Raw genomic sequence first — 24,753 nt, 5'->3', positions numbered from 1 at the left:
TGGGGGAGGGATGGACTGGGAGTTTGGGATTAGCAGAGGCAAAGTAGTGTATGTAGGATGGATCAACAACAAGGTCCTCCCGTTACAGCACAGGGAACCGTATTCAATATCCTGTGATAAACCGTAATGGAAAAGAATATAAAAAATGTACATGTATGTATAACTCAGTCACTTTGCTGTACAGCAGAAATTAACACAACATTGTTAAATCAACTGTACTTCAATTAAAAAAAAACTCAGAGCTCAGAAACAATCATGTTTTCTGGAAGATGAGAAAGAAGGGAAGTGCGTTCGTTTGGAAAGACATGTCTATAATTGAACAATACTGTAAAAACAGAGGCGGTTGTTACACTTCGTAGCTAGCGTTGGACGACATCCAAGCGGTCAGTCGAGAATTAATAAGACTTGCGATGGCTCTGGTATCAGTGATGTAATGGTAATTCCAACGCCATTTCATAATCACTAAGCACAGAATTCTAGTTTTGACAAGTTCCTTACTTATCCTGAAAAACGAAATCTGTAAAGCCCTCTCTCTAAGCTTCTTTTCCTTTCCGCAGGCCCAGGGAGGTCTGCCTCTGGGCACCCAGTCCCAAGCACCAAAATGGCTTCCTCACTTCATAGAGTGTGTGATCCTTGGGTAACAGGCTTCATTTCTTGGAGCTCCCTAAGTGTTCTTCTTTGGAAAATGGAAATGAGGGACTAAGTGAATCAACATGCAAAGCATTTATTGTGGTGCCTGGCCCACAGTAAATACTTAACAAATGTCAAGTATTGCTTTGTGCCTACCTCTGTTAACATTTATTGCATTGCATTTTGATGATATGATTGAAAACTTTTCCGACAGGCAGTGAACTGACAGAAAACTGGCAACAGTACATAATTACTTCCATTCCTTCCGTCAGTACAGTACTTGGTACACGCTTGGCACTCAAAAACTGTGTTGAAAGAATGAATTAAAAAGGCAAAGAAAAAATATAATCATTTAATATATATATAATGTAACTTTTTTTTGCCTTTTTAATTGACTATATATGTATTAGGTAGAAGCTGTTGTAGAAAAAAATTCATTAAATAAATCTTCAAAAACATGAATGATGAATTTGACTGCCAAAATATATTCAGATGAAGAACTCCCTTTGGGTAGAAATATTGCTATAGCTGGGCCATTGGAGCAATCTTGTGGAATAAAAAGTGCTAATTTATGAAGACAGACATAGCTACGCTGGTAATGGATAGGTCACGAGGAGGGAAGAAATGAGATTCAAAAGATCAACAGTCCCGTAAATTCCACATCGCATCGATTTGCAAGGCTAGTTTTAGAGTCTATCATCCGCCCTTCATTCTCCATCAATTATTTTTTTCTCTTCCTCAGAGAAAGCAGAGATGTAATTAGCATCACGACACTGCTCAATGGACAAAATCCTGGACTGGTAGTCGGGACACCCAGGGTCTAGCTTTATTCGTTAGTAGGTGCCTCACCCACACCACACAGGTCCCTTCACTTCCGATGGCTCTCAGATCCTTCACTGAACAGTGATGGGCTTGAACAAGATCGGTAGTTCTCAGACTCTGGCATATGGTAGAATCACCAGGCAGCCTTGTTAAACCAGAGATTGTAGGGTCCCACCTCCAGAGTTCCTGATTCTATAGGTTTGGATGGGGCCTGAGAATGTTCAGTCTTCACTAATGCCCCCATGATGATGGTGCTGTTGATCTGGAGACCACACCTGAGGACCAAATAAGGGGTGCTCTCTCTGGTGTGTCATCCCCGTTCCACAGTCCCTGGTGCTACCAACATAAGTGATGAACTTTCCTTTAATCGATGCTTCTGTTGAGATAACTGTAGGTTCGCAAGCAGTTGTAAGAAATAACAGAGAACACTGTGCCCTTTACCCAGTTATCCTCAGTGGGAACATCTTGCAAAACTAGTGCGATATCACAACCAGGACATTAATATTAATACAATCCACCCATCTTATTCAGATTTCCCCAGTTTTATGTACTCATCTGTGTGTGTGTGTGTGTGTGTGTGTGTGTGTGTACTGAGCTCTATGCAGTTTTATCATGTGTAGGTTCCTATATCCATCACCGCAGTTTAGAGACAGAACAGTTCCATCAGGACAAGGTGAAAGAGACAGACTTTTAACAAATTATCTCTGCTGACTCCTCAACTGCACTAAAAACATTTACCAAGCTGTAAACATTATCATCTGACCACCTAGTTGCTAATATACAAAGTAAATGCCTTCCCCTGCTCCCTGTGTGTTATCTGTCAGTTACAGCTGTTGCCGCGTGCACGGCTAAGTCTAGCTTCACTTCCTTTACTGTCAGTTACAGCTGTTGCCGCGTGCACGGCTAACTCTAGCTTCACTTCCTTTACTCTCATTTGCTGATATTTTCCCACTTTCAGTACATAGTTTTTGCTATCGTGTGACACAAGTAGATCCCACAACTGCACAGTTGTGTACAAACGGGTGCAAAGATGTAGCATAGTTTCCTAAACTGATTTGTCCCTGGAAAATTGCTTGGGGTAAAACCAAGCCACAGTTCGCAGACAGTATAAAGTTGGGCAGATTAAAGAAACTCTGAGGTGAATTATTTCATAAAGCAATAAGTATCTGAGTTTATTAGTTTTAAAAGTTTGGATTTGGAATTGGCAAATAACTGTATTACCAAGCCCTTTACTATTTTAATTTAAATAATATTTTTGCTTCTAAGACTATAATGTAATTTATGTGCATAGCTAATGTAGATATTTTAAATTATGATGCTTGACCAATATTGCAACTGAGAAAAAAGGTGAAAAGTTTTATGAGCCCATATAAAGACATCTATACAGGCAAGGAAGTCCTGTACCACTCCCAAAACCTGAGTATGTACTTAAAGCTACAAAATTTTCAGGTTTTTTTCCTTCATGTCACACAGTGGTACATTAGCATAATCAACTCCAAATGCAACATAGTATACTTCTGTTTATGCAATGAAAGTTTTCTAAAATCTCATGTATAAAGCAAATTTTTACCTATCAAATTATATCTTCAATATACAGGATCTTTCATCCTTTCATAAAAGAAATAATTGCTATAATTGATCTTGTCTATTAAATTTGAGGTCAATTTTCTCAAACTTAATTTTTTACTAAATGTATACAAGAAAACGATGCTTTTGAAGTAAGCTCCCTGGGACTTCCCTGGTGGTCCAGTAAGACTCTGTGCTCCCAATGCAGGGGGCCTGGGTTCCATCCCTGGTCGGGGAACTAGATCCCGCGTGCCGCAACTCAGAGGTCACGTGCCACAACTCAGAGCTCGCATGCCACAACTAAGAAGTGCACATGCTGCAACTAAGATCCCGCGTGCTGCAACTAAGACCTGGGGCAGCCAAAACAAGTAAATATTAAAACAAAAAATAAAGTCCCCCAGTTTGCCCCTACCTGCCCTTGGGTTGAAAGAACTTCCAGGATAATAAGTAATGCTTGAAAGAATAAGTTCTTAGCAGTGGTTTCTGCCCCCAAACTCAGTGTCTGGTTTACCTTTCCTCCAGCATACACCTTCCAGCAGTTCACAAACACTGGAAAATAATTTGACTTAGATCTTTGAAATGCTAATACTCTTTAAAAATAAAGCAACATTGCAGAGAACTTATTGTGCAGACTGAGGAAAACATGCTACATAGAAACTGGTTTAAAGGGTAAGAAAAACTGACTTCAATAAAAGCAAAGATTGGAGTGTTGATACTTTAATACAGACAGTTTATCCTCTTATGGGGCAATATAGCAGCAATAATTCTCTTCCCTCCCCCCCCCCAACTTTAATATATCCTTAATGTCAGCACAACTACAGCTTAAAAGAATACCACGATAGAGAATAACTTGTTTTCTCTGGAGAAAATACAGATTTGTGATGTACAACAAACACTGAATGCAAAGCCATTTTCCAAGTTTGCATAAACACAGAGGACAGAAAATCAAGGTGTGGCGCGTTCGGGGAGAGGGGCAGTGTCAAGGTGTGACTACCCACTTATCCCATATATTTTTACTAAGCACCTACTTTGCGCCAGTCAGTGTGGGGTGTACCGGGGAAGCAATAATGAGCCAAAAGAGACCCAATCTCTGAGCTCACAGGGCTTATCATCGCGTGGGGGAGACAGGCATCAACGATGCACTCACGCAGTGAGGGTAACATGGCAGCCCTTCCCGTGGTTCAAAGGGGGAGTCAGGTGAGGAGGGAACGGCAGGTGCCAAGGCTCCGCGGCAGACAAAGGACTGAGTGAAAGGCAATGTTATGGATTGAATTGTGTGTCTCCCCTCCCACCAAATTTCCTGTGTTGAAGTCCCAACCCCCAGTACCTCAGAATGGAACCCTATTTGGTGATAGAGCCTTTCAAGAGGTAAAGTTAAATGTGGTCCTACAGGTGGGCTCGTATCCATGTGACTGTATTTGGCCACAGGGCCTTCAAAGAAAATGAGGCCAGTAGGATAGGGCAAGCTACATCAGTACGACTGGTGTCCTCATAAGACGAGAGGGATAGAGAGAGAGACCAGGGAGGTGCAGACAGGAGAGGTCACGTGAGGACACAGTGAGAGGGTGGCCGTCGGCAAGCCAAGGAGAGAGGCCTCAGGAGAAACAGACCTGCTGACCCCTTGATCTTGAACTTCCAGCCTCTAGAAATGTGAGAAATAAGTTTGTTTCCGCCTCCTGGTCTGTATGATTTTGTTACTGCAGCCGTGGAAGGCGAGTGCAGACGGCATGGGTGAAGTGGAAGGAGTGAGGCAGAGCAGTGTGAGGTGAGGCTAAGAGCTGTGGACACCCGGGGTCCAGGTCCAGATCGAGGAGTTCTGCTGTCGTCCAAGAACAATGCAGAGACATTTACAGTTTGAAGCAGGGATGTGTCCGGAACAGATCTGCTCTTTGAAAAGATTTCTTCGGCTGTGGCATGAAGAACTAAGGGATCCGGGTCAAAATAGGTGTGAAGTACTCACGGTGCCTCGGGGCCCTTGGAATGGAGCAGTGGTGTAAACGCTGCATGTGATGAGACAGATGGGACAGAAATTCAGGAGGTGAAACTGACAAGACCTGGAGATGTGCTGGGGAAGGAAGTGCGGGTGCTCACGTATCAAGAGGGCCACAGAGTCTCCTGGTTCTCCAAACGGAGATGAGCATCCTGACTGTTAGAACTCAGATAAGAAACCCCGGGAAATTATCAGAATACAGGAAAGCTGATAAATTCTCTTTAGCATGTGCTAAGTTTGAGGAATACACAAGGCAACACCGTCAAGTAGGATGTATAACTCTGGAGTGGAAAGGCACTGTCCAGCTTGGGGTACAAACTGTGAGCTCTCTGCATATAGGAAGTAACTGGAGCGATCGGTATGAATAGTTTTGCTGAGAGAGGGGGACCAGAGAGAGGACCCGAGAGGGACAGTTAAGAACCCCTCACAGTCTAAAGAAGATGTGGTCTGTATGTATATATACATATGACTCAGCCATTAAAAAGAATGCAATAACGCCATCTGCAGCAACATGGATGGACCTAGGGATCATCACAGTGAGTGAAGTAAGTCCAAAAGAGAAAGACAGAGACCATACGATATCACTTCTATGGGAATCTAACGTACGACGCAAATGAACTTATCTACGAAACAGAAACAGACTCACAGCCATAGAGAACAGACTGTGGTTACTGAGGGGGAGGGGGGTGAGGGAGGGAAGGAACGGGAGTGTGGGATGAGCAGCTGCAAACTAACTGGTATATATGGGATGGATAAACAACAAGGTCCTACTGTGTAGCACAGGGAACTATATTCAATATCCTGTGAAAAAATATAATGGAAATATGGAAAAAAAGTATATATGTATAACTGAGTCACTTTCTGAACAGCAAAATTAACACTGTAAATCAACTCCATGTCAATAAAGTTAAAAAAAAAAAAAAACTCACATTCAAAAGCCACAGAGCATAAGCCTGCAAAAAAAGGAAAGGCAGGAGGGCCAGAATCGGTGCTGTTGAGGAATCCAAGGGAAGGGGTGCTTCAAGGAGAGGGGGACAGATGTCCTCCAAATGTCACTGCAACGTCACATAAAACAGACTGCAGTATGTCCACTGGACTAGTGACGGGGAGGTTACTGGTAACTTCTTTATAAACAAATTTGGAGCCAGCTGGAGAGTGAATAATAGTGACTGAAATGGGGACACTAAGTTTGGAAAACTTAGATATTTGGGGGCTGTGTTCAGCTGGGTGGTGGGGACAGAGAGAGAGGTCGAGGCCACTGAAGGGACTCCGTGGGTCAGGGTATTTTATGGCATTTAAAATTTTAAATGGAATTAAATTAATTATTGGAAAAAAATCCATAATTTAGGAAAAACCCCAGATGATAGCACCAAAACACTGAGAAGCTGGCAGGGGATAGGGAAAAGTGAATCTTCTTCTCCAACTGCTTTTCTTACAATGCTCATTTCTCACAATTCTATAGAAGCAGCTTTAAGTATGTTTTTATGTTAATTTAAAAATTAATGTGCAGTGGGGAACTCTCTGGTGGTCCAGTGGTTAGGTGCCTGCGTTCTCACTGCCAAGGGCCCGGGTTCAGTCCCTGGTGGGGGAACTAAGATCCCACAAGCCGCATGGCATGACCCAAAAAAAAAAAATGTGCAGTGAAATTGACTTTTTGAGGGGTATCCAGCTATATGGATTTTCGCACGAGTAAACATTTGTGTAACCTCCAATTCCATCGCTCCCCAAACTGCTATTCCTTTGTGCTCACACCCTCCCCCAGGTAACCACAGCTGTTTGTCACTAGAGTTTTGGCTTTTCTAGGACGTGGAACCATACCGTATTTGACCTTTCCAGACTGGCATCCCACCTCGGGGCCTTTGCACCTATCGCGCCCTCTGCCCAGAACTTCTCTCTTTTCTCAGGTAGCTGCAAGGGTAAAGAATTCACAGAAGATTCTGCTAAAATGGTACCTCCCCAGGGAGGCCTCGCCTGACTCCCCATATAAGGTCACACTGAAGTTTAGTTAATGAGGGACTGCTGGGGGAACAAAACTGGGTTCTATAAAGTATTATACTCATCACAGATAAGGGTTATTGTTTTCAACAGTTTCTCTATTTTTTACACAATATACTTCAGAGTTAACTAAAAAGTTTGACGTTAAAAGCCAGTCTCTCAAAGATCAAAGATCTCACACAACCATGAAAAAATTTGTAAGAATAGAAACCTAATGCCCAGTAAGTTACATGTGTAACAGCGATTAACCTAAAACTTCAAGCAGGTGCCAAACGGATGAAATAGTTGCCAAAGCTCTTTCACTTGATCAAATTAGTGCGCGGTAACGCACAGTGTTCAAACGCAACCTCGATCAAATCAGTGCGCGATAACTAACACACAGCGGTCAAATGCAACCCTGGAGACACGTTAACTGAAATCTCCAAATTGTTTTTACAAATGAAACAAAAATATGGCTATCAATATGATACAATTATAATTCTTGATATAATTCAAGTATTAAGGGATTTGGGATCATAGCCATTATTTATGGAAGTCATACTATGTTTAATCCTTCTAATAATCCCATAGTTAGTTACTACTCTCTCTCTTTTGCTGTTTAGATGAAGAAATGACACCATATACAAGCCCCATATCCCTGTCCTTTGAAGTCAAAGGCTTTTGCTTCAGTCTCCCAGGCCTCCCTTGAGTCTCTAAAGGCTGGCTCAAGCGTTAATAATTAGGAATGTCAAGATGTAAAAACAAAGGACAGCTGTCAGGCTGGAAAACTGGTAACAATTTAGACTATAAATCCACCACAGAGTCATCAGACTCCCAGTTCCCTGAAAAATAGAGATAAAGGCCTGACACACATCCCTTAGTTGTTTTTAAGGAAGCAGACCCCCTCCAGAGGAAAACTGCTGACAGCAAGAACGAGAAGGCTGAAACCAGAAGGTTGATGGTGCTTGAAACTTGATGCCAACCAATCCAAGAATTGTGCATGAGCTGATCACACACCCCAGGGCCCCCTCCCTCACACTGCCTTTAAAGCCCCCTCCCTGGAAGCCACTGGGCAGTTCGGATCTTTTGAGCATGAGCTGCCCGTTCTCCTTGTTTGGCACCCTGCAATAAATGCGGTACTTTCCTTCACCCCCACCTGGCGTCAGTAGACTGGCTTCACCGCATGCAGGCGAGGGGACCCAAGTTTGGTTCGGTACCAGAAACTGGGCCTTAAAGAGGCTGATGACATTGCTTGTGGTAACAATGATGCAAAGCCAAGAGTTTTTAGAGTCTGCAGACACCAGGGCTCCTGTTCGTGAAAACAGACCACAGCCAAAACATTCACGCTGACAGCCTGTGGAATTTTTAACTCAAAACTTTCAAAACAAATCCTTCCATACCATGAAATCACTAAGACGGCAGCAGTGGCTACTGGTGACACGTGTCTGTAGTGTCTCTGCGCTACGACACATGGAATTATCATCTAGTTAGACCTGCTCACCAGCAGCCTCAGGAGAGAAGGGTTTAAATGGCTTCAGCTCACTGGCGACGCACACACTTACCTAAACTTGACCTTGTGTTGGATCTTTCTATTATGGCGTGTTTACTGGGATTGTTCAAGACAGAGCGTTTGGCCAGCGAGATGTCAGCGGTGACCCTTGTGATGGAAATCCTGTTGGGGAAAAAGCAAGAGGGCTCTGAGGTTATTCACTGAATAAAGGGGGACAGAAGTGCATGCCCCAAACTCATCCAAGTATTTTATACACACACACACACACATACATACACAGTGACCGTATTTTCAACCCAAAAAATGCTGGGGCACTTAATCATTCATTTTTTGAAAATCCTGCACCTACCTGACTTAGCATCTGCTGGTTGCTTATGAAGTGCCAGGCATGCACCCCGCATTACCTCATTACCCAGACCACCTCATTAAATCACTCCAAAACTTTATCTATTTAACTTTGTTAAAAAATTATTTATTTATCTGTTTTTATTTTTGGCTGCCTTGGGTCTTCGTTGCAGTGCGCGGGCTTTCTCTAGTTGCAGTGAGCGGGGGCTACTCTTCGTTGCGGTGTGCGGGCTTCTCATTGTCGTGGCTTCTCTTGTTGCGGAGCATGGGTTCTAGGCACGTGGGCTTCAGGAGTTGTGGCACGCGGGCTCAGTAGTTGTGGCTCGCGGGCTCTAGAGCGCAGGCTCAGTAGTTGTGGTGCACGGGCTTACTTGCTCCGCGGCATGTGGGATCTTTCCGGGGCAGGGATTGAACCCGTGTCTCCTACATTGGCAGGCGGATTCTTAACCACTGCACCACCAGGGAAGCCCTATCATTCCAAAAACTTCAGCAGAGAGGATATCCTCCCACGTTTGCTGATGAAAAAAAAGTGACCCATAGGTAGATTGTTTCTCCACGGCTACATATTTACGAAAAGTGGTGAAGCTGGGATTTGAACCCAGAACTACTGAGAGCCTATACTCTTAGGCCCTGTGCTATAATCCCTCCCACAGTATGGTGCTGTGATAGCCATGAGGAATAAATAAGAACAAGGCAAACAAGGTCTTCCTCAGTGCTGAGAGTCTAGTAGCAGATATGGGTCATAAATAAGAAAAGAAATTAATAAAATGATTACAGGTTAAGATGGCTGTTCTGAAGAGGACACAGGGGGTGCTGTGACAGACAGTCATGAATTGTGGGGGTCATTTTAGACAGGCTCAAAATGAGAGCAACAAAATCTGGGAGCTGGAAAGAGTAGATGACTTAGACTGGAGACTTAGCTGAATAAACAATCCAGCAGTAGGGAAAGTGGGAGCAGAAGAGAGGACTCACAAAACCTCAGAAGAAGGAGGTGGAGGGGGACTGAAAACAAGAGATTCGGTTAGAAGTCTGTTGCATAGTTAGATCCCTCCACCTCCCCTCCACTACATCAAGCCACAAGGTGGCCATCCTTTTCCCGTGTGGTGTGAGACCATAAGTTCAGTCTCTCTAGGCAACAAAACAGAGGGCATCTGACCAGGGGATGCTACACAGAGCAGGGACAGAGAGAAGAAAGGATGCTAAATGTTGAGCCCCTAGCCCTCTTCCTCATCCTAGAATTTTGGTAGCCAAGTTTATATCCTCCAGGTGTCAAGAATGGAAGATTCTTCTCTGGGGAATCTGACCACCAAACAGAAAAGACCCAAAGATCAGGACTTTGGTGGTTTCCTATGAAGATCGTCCAGTGAGGTTGTCCTACAGGGAGACCCAAAGGGGACAAGCTGTACCTATCAGCACAGAATTTCCTTTGATGCCCTGTTCTTAAATTTGAGCACAGCAGTGTTCCTTGGGCATCTTAGGGAAACTTCTAACATGAAAGACCAAAACAAACAGAAAAAAATCAACTATGACTAACACCTAAAGTTGAAAGCTATGAGATGATTATATCTACAAAACCAGAACAAACTTCTATATAAAGACTCAGACTAAGAAAGAGTTTTTGGAAACTAAAAATATAACAGTAGAAATGAAAATTCAAAAGAGGGGCTTAGAAGACAAAGTTAAGGAAATCTGCTAAAGAGTAAAACAGAAAAGACAAACTGATGGAAAATCAGAGAAGAAAGGCATAAAAACTAGAGAATTACCCAGGAGGTTTAACTTCCAAATAACAAGAGTTCTCGAAAAAAGACAATAAAGAAAACGCAAGAGAAGTAAAAAAAAAATAAAAAATCTAGAATTAAGAGTTTGATTTTCCAAATGGAAAGGGAGAGTCCAGCACAAAGGATGAAACTTCCGCATCCAGACATTTTCTTATAAATTTCATGACAAAGAAAAACCTAAAAGCTTCCAGAGGAAAAGGCAGGTCCCATACAAAGGTTCAGGAATGGAAATGCTTGTGCTTCTCAACAGCAAGAATAATTAACACAACACTGTAAATCAACTGCAGTAAAAAAATATTAAAACTGAAAACAAAACAAAACAAAAAACACAGCAACAATGGAAGACAGAAAGCAATGGAGCAAAAATCCTTGAAAATTCTGGGGGAAAATTTTCTAATCAGAATTCCATAACTATTTTAACTATCAATTAAATGGGAAGGTTGATCAAAGGCACTTTAAGACATTCAGGGTCTCAAAAAGTTTGAATGTCCTCTTTCTAAGGAAACTGTTGGAGGATGTTTTTGACAGAAACGATGGGTGTAAGCCTTGAAAGAGATCAAGTGATCTAGGAAAAAGGGGTTCACACCCCAAAAGAAGGTGAAAGGCATCCCAAGGATAATGAGATGTCTCCGAATGACAAATGTGCACTCAGCACAGAGACACACCATCCAGACCCGAGCAGGACAGAACGTTCCTGGAGAGAAGGTTCAAAAAGGCACAGCTGAGGGACCATCGGATGTGTATGAATATATCGCGAGGAACTTGAGACAACCAGGGGAGAATGTGGGGCTTGACTGGTGCCAACTATATAGAAAATTAAGCACATGTAAAAAGCAAAATTATTAATTGCACAGAAACCACAAAGAAAACACACAAGAAAAAAGTAATGTGAGTATACAACATGGCTCATTGAAATTGTATTTACATGGTCATCATGCATCCAGTATACGGAACCAGCCAAAATTATGCTTTTACTGTTGGGAGACTGGAGGATGAGACGGATGCAGGTGCGTGTATGTGAGAGCGAAAGGAGGAATATGCACGAGAGCGCTAAACAGTCTGCACGGCAGGAAGCCCAGAGATAATGCCTAGCAGTGAAAACTCGAGCAGCAAATGAAGCATACGATTTAGAGGCAAGGAATAAACACCAAGAGATACAGTTAAAAGAGGTAAAACTAGTTGCCCTCTGAGAGCAGGACATTCAGTGAAGTGTGGAAAGGGAATCACTGGCTTTTGCAAAAAAAAAAGAAAAAGATCTCTTGATCTATATACTGTAAAATCCATCCTTTACTGTGTACACATCCCTGAATTTGGGCCAATTCATAAAGTCCTGTATCCACCATCACATTCATGACGCAGGACAGTTCCATCGCCTGCCCCACCCCACCCCTGTCAACCACGGAGCTGTTTTCCATCCCTGTGGTTTTCCCTTTTCCAGAGCATCACTGTAGCCTTTTGAGCTGAGCCTCTTGCACTTTGCATAATGGATCTGAGATTCGTCCACGATGTTGTGTGTATCGATAGTTCATTCCTTTTTATCACGGAGCGGGACTCGTATTTACAAAAAGTAAGTCTATTTGATTAAGCGTTTTGTACTTTGATGACAGGATTACTGAACGTGGAGAAAACGATAACCAGAAAAGAGATACTAAACACATCAACTTAAACATAGTTTCATTATGACTTCCCAAGGCATTCCCAAGTGAAACCAGACTGCTTACGTGGTTCGCTCTGTAGGCTGTGGAAGACAGCCACGGTTCTATTGCAACTCCTTAAGTCATTACTAGAGGTTCCGCAAAAAAAAAACAGACCTTGAGAGTCCTAAGGGCCAAATTCTGGGGACAATTCAGTGTAGAGGAGCAGTCCTCAACCCTCACAGTGTACCGAGGTCGCCAGGAAAGATTTTACAGTTACACGAAGTCCCATCCTAGACACTGGGTTTCGCTTAGTCACAGGTGGGATATAAGTCTTTGGTGGGTTTTTTGTTTGTTTTTGTTTTTAAACCTCTGCAGATGCTTCTAATATGCAGCCAGGGTAGATAACCACCAGTTTAGAAGAAGCTGTCTCACGTCTAAGTACATTTCCCACCTGACAAAGTGATGTAATATTTTCCAGGATGACTGATTTCCAGGAAGATTCCTTCACACAGGGTCACGGACCCATCCCTACAGAATTCAGTATGCGTTCTGAACGCTTCTGTGTCGAGAGCTGACATGTTCAGAATCACTGGAGAGGACGACCGAAGTCATCACTGATGGTGGCTTTCCTTCTTGCCCCCGACTTTCTTGTTAATTTACCTGTCGTGATACTAGGTGAACAGGAAGATTGCTTTGTTCACGGGATGACACAGTTGTTTAGGGTGGATCCGACTGTAAATGGGCTCCTCTACTGCACATAACAGAAAGGATAACGGTTCATCATCTCTTCTTCGACCTGACACACTTAGTGCTATTTTAACAACCAGGACCATGACCCTGACAACTCTCCAGGGCTTCCACAAACGAACCTAACCGGGTTTCAGACGGAAAAGAATTCCTGTCAAGAATCTTTTCATCCCCAGCCCTTCCTTTCCTATGTTCTCCCTCTTGGGCTTTACATTTTTTAAAAAAAAATAAATGTTGTTTATTTAATAGATAATTCAGGAGTCATTCACTTTTCCCTTCTAGAATTACAGGTCTATTTGGAATTAGACACACCTGATACCTGGGATGAATTTCCACCCTCTGCTGCTGTCTGGTGACCAAGAGCAGACACCGAATGATTCAGTAACTCTGCGTGTCTTGCCTTGAATAAAAGAGTTAAAGTTTTGCACGGCTTTTTGAAATTCTCCCTTATGGGCCCTGTTGCTTCCTTTGAGGGTCTTTATTTGGTGATCACAGGTCTAGAGTGTTGAACCCCAGTTTGATGAGATCAGATGAGCCAGGGCAGATCCACCCATAAAGCCATATGGAACTTACTTCTGGCCAGAAACAGAAGACGGATACAACATTGAGATATTGCCTTTGTTTGTTTCTTAAATGAAATCAATCTGGATGGCTGATACTTTAGAACATGGGTCCCAGATACACCCTATGGCTGGAATCTATCTTCCAAGTTCAAAACTTAGGTTGAAATAGAAGTGGTAAGTCAGGACACCCCACCTCACTTCCCCATCTTTGGCATTTAGAAAAGGGCAGTGGGTTAACTCAGGCACGGAAAGCAAAGTGCCTATTCTAGCAGAATTTTCTGGGTAAGCACGCTCGTGTAGACAATTCCAAATGGTGATAAATGACAAAGTCAAGAATAAAGAGGGGAAGGCTCTACATGGGCCCGATTAGAGGTATGCCTTTTATACGTGGCCAGAGCCTGATGGCCTTGGATCAAGCCAAGGACCAAGCTGTGTTTCCTGGCCTGAAATAAATTATATTTCATAAAGTTATGAAAAACCAAAGTATCCAATTAGGAGCATTTGGGTAGGCAGACTTTGATACTAAAGTCTTTTACTGAAACATAGATTCTGTTTTTTTCTTGAAACATAGATTCTACTTTTTGTTTTCTATCTCTGTCAGTCCTTTGCTTGATGACTGACAATACTTATCCTGCTATAAACGTTGCCCTCTTTGCCCGCCTCCCCTCCTGACTCCCACTGTGGAACAGCTGGAAGAAGGACTTTGGTTCTTGTCTTCTCTGAAGAAAGAATTCAGCAAAGAGACAGTGTTTATTAGAAGCAAAGTACGTGTGGAAGAGCACACGGGCAAACTGGCCGTGAGCTGTGTGCAACTGGGGTGGCTGAGGTCGCTTATATGGGGGCAGTTTTCTGGGTTGTCTCTGGCCAGTCATCTTGCTTGTGCCCGTCTTTGGTCTGTCAAAGGGCAGCGGGCAACCAACTGCAGCTGCTCAGCCTGGGGCCTGTCTATCTCCTACCTCATGACCAGAGGTCAATATAAATCAGAAACACGCGTAGGAGCCTGTGTGGTCAAGGAAGGGAGTATTCAACTGAGAAATCTAAAAGAACAGTGCAACCTATAGATTCCATCTACTGTCCTTGTAACTGTCAGGTTGGAGAAGAAAGGGAATGTGGAGAAGAGAGGCACCCAACTTGTCTCATTAAAAATACAGAAGTATACCCTCGCTCCCTGTGCTCCCAGGTCCCTGCTAAGCTATTCTTAGTTTAAATTTGGAAGTTTCCATGTTAGACTCCAGTCCTATCTTTGGTGCTTCAGAAGTTGGCTTAACCTTTACTATGGTGCCCACTGGTTATTCGATTCAAGGCTTCCTTTCAATAGACCCTAAGTAAACTCCACGAAGCCAAGGCTGTCGTCTGATTTTGCGTCTCACGATGCTTGGCTCATAGAATATGCTCAAGAAGTATCTGCTGAAGGGATGGAGAGGCAAAGGGCTGGATTAAGTCCAAGCTGATTAACACGACACACTAAAGATGGGCCCGGCTTTGTTACCGGTCACCCCCTACCCTAGGGACTTCACCTGAAGACCTCTAGGTGGCGTCCAGGATGCACCTTCATGCCTGCACACACTTTAGACCCTCTACTGGACATGCCCCTCTCCTCCTAACTCACTGGTAAAATCTTAGGTACCATTTAAAAACCCTTCCTGGATGCTGACATCCCTAAGTCAGTGTCTTTTCATTCACTTGATATTTTACTGCTCAAGGTCTCAGTGTATGGTTCACACATGAGCTCCTCACAGGCAGACACGGTGAATGGCTTCCACATCTCTGCATCCCTCCAGCAGACGTGTTTTCAACACCCATCCATTCATTGTTCACGCTGAGGACTGTTCTAGGCCTTGAGAACTGACCACCGTTCACAAAACAGACTAAAACCCTTGCCCTCGTGGAGCTTATATTCTAATTGTGGGAGAATGACAACAAAGGAAATGAATAAATAAAACTCATGAAACAGTTACGGGGAAAAAGTCAGGGAAGGAAGAGAGAACGTGTGCTTGTGTGTGTGTGCGTGCACACATACACCAAGGAGAATATCTGAGGGAAAGTTCCTAGCACAGGGGCTGCACGTGCAAAGGCCCCGAGGCGGGCATGCATCTACTGTCTGGAACACTCATAGGACAGCAAGGAAGTGAGAGGCAGGAAGAGCATGAGCAAAGGGAAGTGGAGTACGACATACAGTCAAAGAGAAGGAGCGGGTGGGGATGTGGATGGTCAGACCACACAGGGCCGTGTAGGCCACCGGAAGGACTTTGATTTTCACTGAGGGAAAGAGAAGCCACCTGACGGATCCGAACAAGGGAGTGACGAGATCCAGCTCACAGTGTGACAGGGTCGTGAATTGAGAGCAGACTTGAAGGAAGCAAAGCTCGAAGCAAGGATACAAGTTAGGAGGCTGTTTACTGCGCTAATCTCGGGAGGAGACGATGGTGTCTCAGACCAAATGGATAGCAGAGGATGCGTGAGAAGCGGGGAGATTCTTGATATATTCTGAAGAGACAGACAACAGCATTTGCATGTGGAACGTAAGGGGAAAAGAACAGTCAAGGACGAGTCCATGTTCCAGGGCGGAAGGTCTTGGGACTGAGAGACGAAGAGGTATGGATGGAAAGGTGGAAGACTTCAGGGGCAGGTCAGGGATGGGGGGAGTTGGGAGGTCAAACTTGAGAAGTCCATGAGACACCTCAGTGTCAGACACCTCAGTGATGATGTTGCACAGACAGTAGGACGTATGGGTCTGGGATTCAGAGGAGAGACCAGCAAAGAAATGCTATTTAAAAGCCCGACATCGAATGGAATCACCAAAGGAGGGAGTGTGGATAGAGGAGAGAAGACAGAGGACAGCCCTGGGCTCTCCAAGATGTCAAGCTGATGAGGAAGAGCCAGCCAAGGAGACAACGGAGCTGCTAGTCAGATAGAAGAAACCCAGAAAAGCGTGGCTCTAGAAACCAAGCAAATGAAGTATTTAAAAGAGGATGGAGCAGTCCGCCATGTTGATTAGGAGGAGGGCTGAGGATCCCCTCCTGGATTTATCAACGTGAAGGTCACTGGTGATCTGACGTGACTAGTTTGGGGTAAGTGATGGGGAGGTAACTGGAGTAGGTTCAAGAGACTCAGGAGAGAGCAAGTACACACAACTTGTTCAAGGAGAGTTGCTATAAAGAAAAGAAGGAAAACGGGACAGCTAGAGGGGCATATGAGGTCAAATTTTGCCAAAGGGGTAACAACTCCATTTTTATGTGCTCATGATGTTTCCATTAGAAGGAGAAATACTGCCGAGGAGAGAGGGAAGGGCTGTGATAGCTGTGTTGGTGTGGGGATGGGGAACTGGGACCTAGCACCCAGGTAGGGGTCATTGCTCACAGTAACAGGAGAAAAGGCGGAGCATTCAGGCAAATACACAAGGGGGGATAGGTGTGTGGTGGGATCGCTTGGACCGTCTCCTCCGTTCGCCTCTGTTTTCTCAATGAAATAGGAAGCAAATTCCCGGGAGAGCTCGAGAGGAGAAGGGTTTGATGAGAGAGGAGGTGGTGTGAAAGCCTTTTAGAAGAGTAGAGAAGTACGTGGAAGAGGCATACAGGGTATGATTTCTGGGCAGCGCTGAGGGCCAGCTGATCATGAATTTAGGGTGAGATTCGTCAGCAGGGGTTTGGCCAAGTTCAGCTTACGGATGCAGGTGTAAGAACAGAGAGCTGAGGAGGTGCCAAGCAAATACGACAAATATTGACTGAAGCCGATCGAACTGAACGGAACTTTCTTCCTGTCACCACAGAGACTTCAGAAGTGAGTTTCCTCTTGGGATCACATGCCTGTCCCACCCAGGTTTCATCATTTTCACAACAAAAATCCACAAAACCCAGAATTCTGAAATACTCACCGCCCTTCGAATCTGTGTTTTAAAAAATCGAACAATGCCTTTTGCATCATATCTGTGACCTGCAATTGAGTAAGCAATAAGAGACAATAAAATATTACTAATTATGATAAAACAATTTTACTACCCTTAAGAATGTCTGAAAACCTGGGCTTTCCATTGGGAAAAAGTAGCACGTGAGGTCGCCCCTGTTTTCCTTCGCTGAGCTCTGATACAGTAACAATCAAAAAGACAAAGTTGCCCAGACTAACTCTGGGAGTGACAATTAATGACGTTGCAAGGGGTTTCAGTCACTCTCCAGTTGATACTCTCTCTCCAGGCTGAGTCAACTGTAGCTCACAAGGCGACAGCCAAGAAAACAAAATAGAACAGGACAGGTAGCAACGTACACGATGGCTTGAAAACAACATGCTTTACTGCCGCAGCTCTTTTCTAAGTTCAAGAGTCAGGAGAGGGAGGTGGGGTTGCAAAGCAGTTCGGCATGCAAGGTCCAGGGTACTCCCGAGGGCAGCTACCTACCTCGTACCCCTTCAGAGAGGGGCCCACCAGGACCACAGGTCGCATAGAAGGGACCACGTCATAAGGAGGGGTGTGCTCTGTCTGCAGAGAGAGAGGAGATGCCTTCAGACGGTTAAAAGGCAGAAGGAACTCAAATCTTTTATGGATAAACTGTTCTGTCTCAACTCTGCTATACGAGGCACTACCTTTCCAGACACTTCCTTTTTTTTTCTTTTTTTCACTTGCCTCTTTTTCTAAATAAACCCAATCCAAGACCGGGTGGGTTTACTTCCTTCACGTTTCGAAGTGACTGAGCTCTCTACAGTTTTCTGGCTCTCCTTAAAAAATGCTCCTCACGTTCCTAAAGCAGTAGGGGCCGCTTTTGAACAGAAGCTAGTTGGTGGGACAGAAACATGCCTCATGCAGGAGAGGTGCTCTTAGGCTTGACTAGAGGTTAATATTGCTTTTCAGGTGGCATTTGAGTTTTCTCAAGAGTCGCGTGATCAGACCTCACGTGGTTAATTACAAGGACAAGAATTTGGGTCTCAGATGTTGGTCTTACCTGGATGAAACCTCATTTCAAAACATTACCAAATACTTGACAGTTTCTGTTTTGCTGTGAGAGTTTAGATGAGCCTGCATGCTTGTTCCGGTAGAGGGAATCACGATCACTATTCACAGCTGAGGGACTCACATTTTTAGATTTTTGGTTTCTATCCCTTGGAACTTAAACACTCGAAATGTAAGGTTTACGTGCCTTGGAGGGAAGGTGGTTTCTGTGTGTGTGATAATATGTCCAAGCAGGCCTCCGCGGCCTCAAAAGGTTCATTGTCATCTTGCACATCTCATATGCTTCTTAAGAACTGTTTAGGAGGTGTTTCTGTTACATAACTAATTCATGCCCTCCCACAATAATTTATTTCTTTTTTAGAAGAGCAGGGGGAGGACCTAATTTTGTAGCAATTTCTAAAACTTGCAACAATTTTCAGCTCTCCTGCTTCCAATAAAATAACGAAAATAAAGCTTTTTCCAAAAATTAGATAACTCATTTGTTTGATGATCTTAAAATCCCCTATTTTAATAGCAGAAAATGTTAAAGTGACCCCAAAAATGACTTTTTTTTTTTAAACGTAGAAGAAAGAGCTATGGCCTGAGACACTGGGATAAACAAATCATGGTGACAGGAATCTTCCCGCATTGAGGAGTGTCTGAAAAAATATATATTTTAAGAATCACACAGACCCAAAGAAAAATCTTCTCCAAACTATTTGGAGAATTTGATACAAATCGCAAATGTGAACGTCATTAGTGTACCAGGCTGTCGCATGACAGAACATGTCACTGTTGCTTAAAATGGCCCTTCACGAACTTTCTGACTTTGATCGAATTTAACTCACTGGGGGGAAGGGGGAGGGGATGAAAAAGCATTTCAAATTCAAAAGGTTCCATCTGAGCTTTTGCCAAGAGTCACAGACAATCTAATCCAAGGCGAGAAAATATTACTGTGACTGGGCTGTCAGATTTTACTGCTGAAAACTTCAGTGTTCAAAGTGAATTTTAATAGACACAATCAAGGTGGAAGACATTTTTAAACAGAAGAAAAAAAAAAAAACAAGACAAACATAATACAGTGACAGCACAAATGCCACGCAAGCACCACTCTACAAGCAACTTAAAACGTGGCAAATAATCTCATCATTGCATCTCAGGTTGTTTCTTTTGGTTTCTGAACTCTCCATTGAAGCTGACCACGTCATCAGTAACATAAGAAGAATGAATACCGGTGCCGAAGGCATCATAAGCATACTCATGAAATGATTACATTAAATTCATTCATCAAATTCATTCATGAAATTATTGCATTTATACCACCTGAGATCATGTTGAAAGTGTTTAGATACCAAGTCCTTATAACTACGCCGTCTAAGAATACCTCTTCCACTGTTATAAGTTGCACGCACTTTAGGAACAGCTCCCAAGAAATTTTATTTCAGGTCTTTAAATATGCAGTGGCCCAGTATTGGACGGGTCTTGGGTTCCTTTGATTTGTGACTGCCAACTAGCAAAGTGTTGCCCGTGCTGGTAAGTCAGCCTTTTTATCAGTAGGGTAGCAGAAATGACCTTATTTGATGGAATATTGGTACTCTGTGCTCTACGGATCATGACACCATCCTTTTCATCTATCCTTTCCTGCTAAGTGTAATGTGTTCCAATTATTTAGTGGAAGAACTACGATAAACATTTTTCAAGTTCTGGAATTTAAGAGTCAGCAAACTTCAAAAACCTATCAGCGAACGTGGTTTTCGTTCCTGTCGCTGTTCTGTAAAGCCCAGAGCAGCTGAGCAAGGCTGCGTTTCTAGGTTTCTGCTGCTCTGAACACTGAGTCACCTGGCTGCACGTTTTAGCCGTGACAAGGAGACAGGACCAGAGACATGGACCCACTGTCGTGGATGGACATCCAGCTGGGGCTTTCGGTGTTCACACAAAAATCCAGGTGTTTTAGTCTGTGCCTGGAGTGGCTAGGTCTTCCATGATGAAAGCAACCATAATTTACTTAAAAAATAAAACGAAACACAGTTCAGCATCGGACACCTCACTGATGACTCAGAGTTCCTCCACAGGGCAGAATCCTCGTGCACAGAGAAGAGCTCAGGGTGTGGACAGTCGAAGGGGGAGTAGATTCTACTCCACCCCTGAGTGTCATGAGAGGTTATGCCGGACTTGCTGATGTCACAAAGAATAACTCTAAAGGACAGCACAGCACAGCAGGCGGTGGGCAGTGGCGTGTAAAAGAAGGGAAGGAAAGAAGGGGATGGTAGGGGAGGTATCCTTAGAAAATAACGCTTTGGAGCTACAAAATGTGCTGGAGGAAACAGACTTTGGAATCAGTGGAGCGCAGAAATAGCCTAGTTTCCAGGCAGGGGACGAAAAACATCACTGGGTAGCATCTTGGTCGGCCAGCGGCACAGGCTCTACGCACGCACAGCCACCGTGCCGCCATCCGACGGGGGGATGCTGAGGTCTGAGTAACACTGGGAGAGGGTTTACATATGACAACAGGAGAAACTCAGAGTAAACCGCCAAAACAAGCCTGCAGTTTCCCACCGGTCTTGTTCATCGGCAGATTTTGCTCCTAGTGGATCAGAAGTTTAAATGCTGACTAAATTAAAAATTGAAGAATTGAAAAAAATGTTTTAGTACAAGCTATGTATCTGGATATCCTAAACCAGAATATAATGATGGTTTTAATAGGCCTGATTATCAGTTAAATTTCTGCAGAAGAGAGAGAAAGAGACAGAAGCATGCACAGGAGAGGTGCATTCCATGGAGTTGTCAGCGTTTGACGTTCCTTGAATGTTGGAACGAATGCCCTTGGGGGGGTAGATATTATTCCATCAAAAAGGCTGAGTACTGCAATGGTGATTTCACAGGTCACTCACCGAATTTAGTTGGTTGGAAATGCATGGACTCAGTTAGCGGCTTGATAGGTTCTTTTCATAGGACAGAACTGATTGTATCGAATAAAACTGTGGGATTGAATGCTAATGATGCCAGGGGCAGGATAAACACAGCTTATGTCAATGTGAACTTACCGATTTCTGCTTCTGCTTAGCTACAGCAGCATGGAAAAGAAACAAAGAATAACAAAGCATGCATGTTATTGGCTTTATCAAGGACGCAGACAGTCCACAGGACTAGAAATGTGACGTAGTGCAGTTGGGCACGTGGACAGACGCAAGCTTGGAAGTTCATGTTACCTTCTTAAAGAAGGGCATTCTTTTCTCTTTGGAGTGGGGTGACGTTACACTGTTTGCACTGGGTTTAGGGGAGCGGTGGTTTGCTGGAATATCATTGTCTTCTGCATCTAAGCCAGTAGCATCTATGTCTATAGCTATATACAGACAAACAATTCAAAAATCATCAGGTAGACAGGAGAGGAAAAATCGGTTATCAAAAAAATAAAACGAAAAGCAAACAAAACTAACCACAGTCAAAGATCATGAGTGCTCAGCACAGTAAACAAAGTACAATTTCAAGGTAAAGCACATGAAGAATGTAATCAAATCAAACAGAAAGATGCTCTCATAATATCTGTGTGTTTGGACACATCAGTTTCACGCTGCATCTCTCGAGTAAGATTTTTCAGAGAAACAAGTTTTTAATTTGTAGTTTTGTTTCAAATATACTATGATATTTTCCAAATCAACTGTCTATGAGTAACAGGACAGAACACCTTCACTTCTTCCCAGAGCTTAAAGCAGCTTTCAGATAACCAGCAACTACATGGGAAACCTTTATCACATTGTGCCTCTGATATCTTATTGCGCTTGGTTTTGTGTGAAAATAAGGGCAGTGTGAAAAGGTTCACCGAAATCACAACAGGCACTTGAGGGAAAGAGAGAATAGAAAATCCTAAACCCAGCAACACAAAGAAGTTATACACAAGGCAAATGATTCTGGAGGGACCAGGATGGACCAGATTAAAATGATTTCACGATGATGTGAGCACCCCCGAGGCAGGCCTGATTGAAGACTAATTGGAAACCACTGGATCCAATGATGTCCAAATGAAATGAATCTCATACAATGATCTAAGGCGCCTCCCGATGATTTGATATAAACTCACTGGATTTACATGAGAGGCAGTTGCAGAAGGGCAGGCAGACCCGAAAGAATATGCCACCGACCTCCTCATCTGGAGAATGAGGGGTTTCGATCTGTGGTTCCACATGTTTTCAACTTTATAACTCTCGGGTCCTGAAAACAGAGCCCTGGAGAATTAAGTCTCCAGTGAAAAAAGATCCAGCATCTCACTGTGACGTTTATACTGTGCATCCACGCGCGATCACGCGCGAATTCGATCCTCGGTGGAATCAGAGCTGGAAGGCGTTTGAGAAAATCAACTGCAACTCTCTTGCTTTTCAAGATCGAAAAGAAATTCTCAGAGTTGAAGGGACTTGTTTTTGGTGAAAACTTGGAATCTAGCTCTTCTGCCTCTGTGATGCTGTACGACTCTCCGGCTGAGGTCCCGCCACAATCCCGGTACCCTCATCCAATTGCCTAAGCTTCCCAGGTGGGCTCGTGTCCTCAGTGTCAGGATTCAGGAAGATATTACAGAGCTGAGCTCACTAGGAAATTATCGTGTCCTTTAGGTGAGGTCACGTAGAAGAAGAGAGGAAGAAATCGACTCGCCCCGGGAGAGCATCATATCACACATGTAGCTCTCTTAACCAAAACCACAGTACATTCAGACTTAAGGACCAAAGTTACTATTGCGAAAGGACGGACGGCTCAGTGTTGCAAAACCTTAGCTTCCATTCCCTGTGAAACATAAGCTGCCCTGGTGCTCCTGACAGCCGCCTGGAACCTTTCCAAATGACTGGAGATCATCTGACAGGCATCACGTTATTTTTCAGTGTTGAAGTTATTACGGATATTAGATGATTCACTCAGCCTTTCGAAAACTAGGCTCTCCTGTTGAACTGTTCCTCTGCATTTGATTAGGTCGAATCTCTGGGATGGAGCGAACAGCTGACATTGTTAGCACAGTGTTGCAAATGTCAGCTCTTGCTTGCATGAAGATGAGGTAAGAATGCTCTTTCTCCAGTGACAGTCATAACACAATGAGTTAATTTCAGGTATACAGTCAGGCATACCTAGTAGGTATGCCTTTCTCTTTGCCCCATCTCTGCCTTTGCATAAGCTAAGAGGTTCCGCACGTGTTGTACAATGGAAACGTTATGAAATGTGCCTAGTGGTTTGAACTGACGCTGACTTGCATACCACCCGATGATGCTTTTCCCTGCATCTCAGTTTAGGGAGCATGTTATTCACGTCTTCCTGGATGAGACGGAGAGGATCTGGCTCAGTTTTTCATTATCCCTATAGTACGCCTTAAGCCAAACCAAATAAGCTTCCCTTCTGGTGGTCAATTCCCACATGCTCCTACCTTTCTAGTCTTTTACGGGGCTGATAAAGGCCACATTCAAGGGACAGTCCCCTCAAGAGCCTCTCTGAAACTGAGGATGCCTAATGGCCTGTCACTGTTGACAGGACCCTGGGATGGCAAAGTTCATGAACTGAATTTTATGATCTGTCCATTGGGTTTTTGATTTAAAGGAAGAGTGGAAACGTGTAGAAAGGTGAGCTGTGCCATTGCCCAGATATTCGGCTGCCCCCTCACATAGCCTGAGTCAGGTTTGAAATTTACCTGTATTTGGACACAAGGGCTCAAAATCCTAGATTGAGGACTTTGCCATTTACTAGTCCTGATTTTGGTTAACTGAAATCTAAAAGCATCTGGGTTTGTCCTGAGACGCAGAATCCTAAAACACTTGGCTACCTTCAGGACACGTTAAAGAAATGTACTGTGCGTTAAGGGGCACCTTCAGCTCTTTTCATAGTTCTGTATACACTTTATTAGGCTCCGATGGTTCTCCTTGTGCTGAGAGAGGTGAGATGTTCCCCTTTCTAATTTCATACTTGCATTGCCATACCTTGGCAAACCTTAGTATTTACTTGGGAAAAACCGCTTCCTTTAAAAAATAGCTTCTTTTCTTCACTAGCACGCTTTAGTTTAAAAATTATTTATTTATTTGGGCAGAGACCCTTGGGAACATTTCTTGAACTCTAAATTTAGATGTAATCTTAGACAGTTGGGTCGAGTTGAGTGGCATGCTGGGGCAGAGGGTGCGGACACACATGTGTAGGTATGGGGTACGCGCTGTGCAACCAACTACTACCTCATTCCCCAGGGGTGAGGTGGAAATTTTTCCTTTTCCACATCCTGGAGAACCTCCAGTTATATTTCCTCTGGGCAAA

The 24,753-nt window shown here is 43.7% G+C and overlaps 1 protein-coding gene across 1 annotated transcript in view; it reads right to left on the bottom strand.

Annotated features, from left to right (window-relative positions):
• The window catches only part of CACNB2 (calcium voltage-gated channel auxiliary subunit beta 2), a 139,462-nt gene that overhangs the window by 10,173 nt on the left and 104,536 nt on the right, over positions 1 to 24,753 (bottom strand). Inside the window, exons 6-9 of the mRNA XM_027121989.1 lie at positions 21,690 to 21,823; positions 17,953 to 18,033; positions 17,437 to 17,495; positions 8,545 to 8,654 (exon numbers count right to left, since the gene is read on the bottom strand). Of these exons, the coding sequence (XP_026977790.1) occupies positions 8,545 to 8,654; positions 17,437 to 17,495; positions 17,953 to 18,033; positions 21,690 to 21,823 (384 nt within the window). The remainder of the gene's footprint in view (positions 1 to 8,544; positions 8,655 to 17,436; positions 17,496 to 17,952; positions 18,034 to 21,689; positions 21,824 to 24,753) is intronic.

Source organism: Aethalodelphis obliquidens, unplaced genomic scaffold, assembly GCF_003676395.1.
Source record: "Aethalodelphis obliquidens isolate GAN/ISIS:26980383/991018 unplaced genomic scaffold, ASM367639v1 scaffold23, whole genome shotgun sequence".
NCBI classification, from domain to species: Eukaryota; Metazoa; Chordata; class Mammalia; order Artiodactyla; family Delphinidae; genus Aethalodelphis; species Aethalodelphis obliquidens.
Note: the sequence above shows the minus strand (reverse complement) of the source record. Positions and strands in the feature narration are given on the sequence as shown.